This window comes from Rhagoletis pomonella, unplaced genomic scaffold, assembly GCF_013731165.1.
Source record: "Rhagoletis pomonella isolate Grant_MI unplaced genomic scaffold, Rhpom_1.0 Rhpom_scaffold_27367, whole genome shotgun sequence".
Classification (NCBI taxonomy): domain Eukaryota; kingdom Metazoa; phylum Arthropoda; class Insecta; order Diptera; family Tephritidae; genus Rhagoletis; species Rhagoletis pomonella.
Window position 1 is genome coordinate 326 of NW_023485807.1, and position 1,063 is coordinate 1,388.

General features: G+C 39.1%; 1 protein-coding gene across 1 annotated transcript in view; it reads left to right on the top strand.

The window, feature by feature from the left end:
* Positions 1–896, top strand: part of LOC118732767 (malate dehydrogenase, mitochondrial-like) — a 1,162-nt gene extending 266 nt beyond the window's left edge. The window contains exons 2-5 of the mRNA XM_036461880.1: positions 51–108; positions 172–379; positions 446–642; positions 717–896. Coding sequence (XP_036317773.1) covers positions 51–108; positions 172–379; positions 446–642; positions 717–896 — 643 coding nt within the window. The remainder of the gene's footprint in view (positions 1–50; positions 109–171; positions 380–445; positions 643–716) is intronic.
* The last annotated feature ends 167 nt before the right edge of the window (positions 897–1,063 follow it).

The window sequence follows — 1,063 nt, forward strand, 5'->3', positions numbered from 1 at the left end:
AAAATATAAACAACGAGTAAAATTACCACTCGCGCTATACAAATGTTAAGCTATTCAAGACTTGGGCGTTTCATCCGGCTTTTGCGTAACTTCTCGACTACAAAAAAGGTAAAATGTAAAATTGCCTACCATTTTATTGCATCATCAGTTCTTTATTCCATTGCAAAATAGAATGACTTCAAAGTAACTTTGATTGGTGGCTGTGGTGGCATTGGACAACCCTTGGCGCTGCTTTTGAAACGTCTTGAATTAATATCCACATTGGCCGTTTACGATCTGGTTAAGACACCGGGCGTGCATACCGATCTGTCGCACATCGATACAAAAGCTTGCTTGGAGGGCTTTCTGCGTCGAGAAAATTTACCACCGGCTTTGGAGAGTGAGTTCAATGAGAAGTTTTGCATTTTCTTTAATCTCTCTTTTCCCTCTAACTTTACTCAAAAAGATGCCGATGTTGTCATCCTCTCGGCTGGCTTCCCACGCAAACCGGATATGACACGTGATGACCTAATTGTGAAAAACATAGACATTGTATTGGAAATTGCTGCCGCAATCGGTGAACATTGTCCAAAAGCTCTGTTGGGCATTATCACAAATCCCGTTAACTCGTGCGTACCAGCGGCAGCGGAAATCCTCAAGCAGGTGTGTTTAGTTTTTAAAACGCCTCATTTGTATCTCCATTAACTTGTTTTCTCGTGTCTTTCATTGCATTATAGAAAAATTCTTTCGATCCCAAACGCCTATTCGGCATAACCACGCTCGATGAGGTGCGTGCACGCACATTCATTGGCCATATATTAGATGTTGAACCGTGCAAAGTTAATATACCAGTAATTGGCGGTCATTCGGGTGAAACAATTATTCCCGTCATCTCGCAATGCAAGCCGCCACTATAGCTGTCAAACTATCGATAGCACTATCGATAGTATCGATAGTTTCAATTTTTTTAGACTATCAATACTCATTGATAGTTTTTTCTTATACTATCAAAAATATCGATATATTTAATATAATTTCTTATTTTCTGGCCAATTTTCTTCGTAAATTTTATTAATTTTGATGA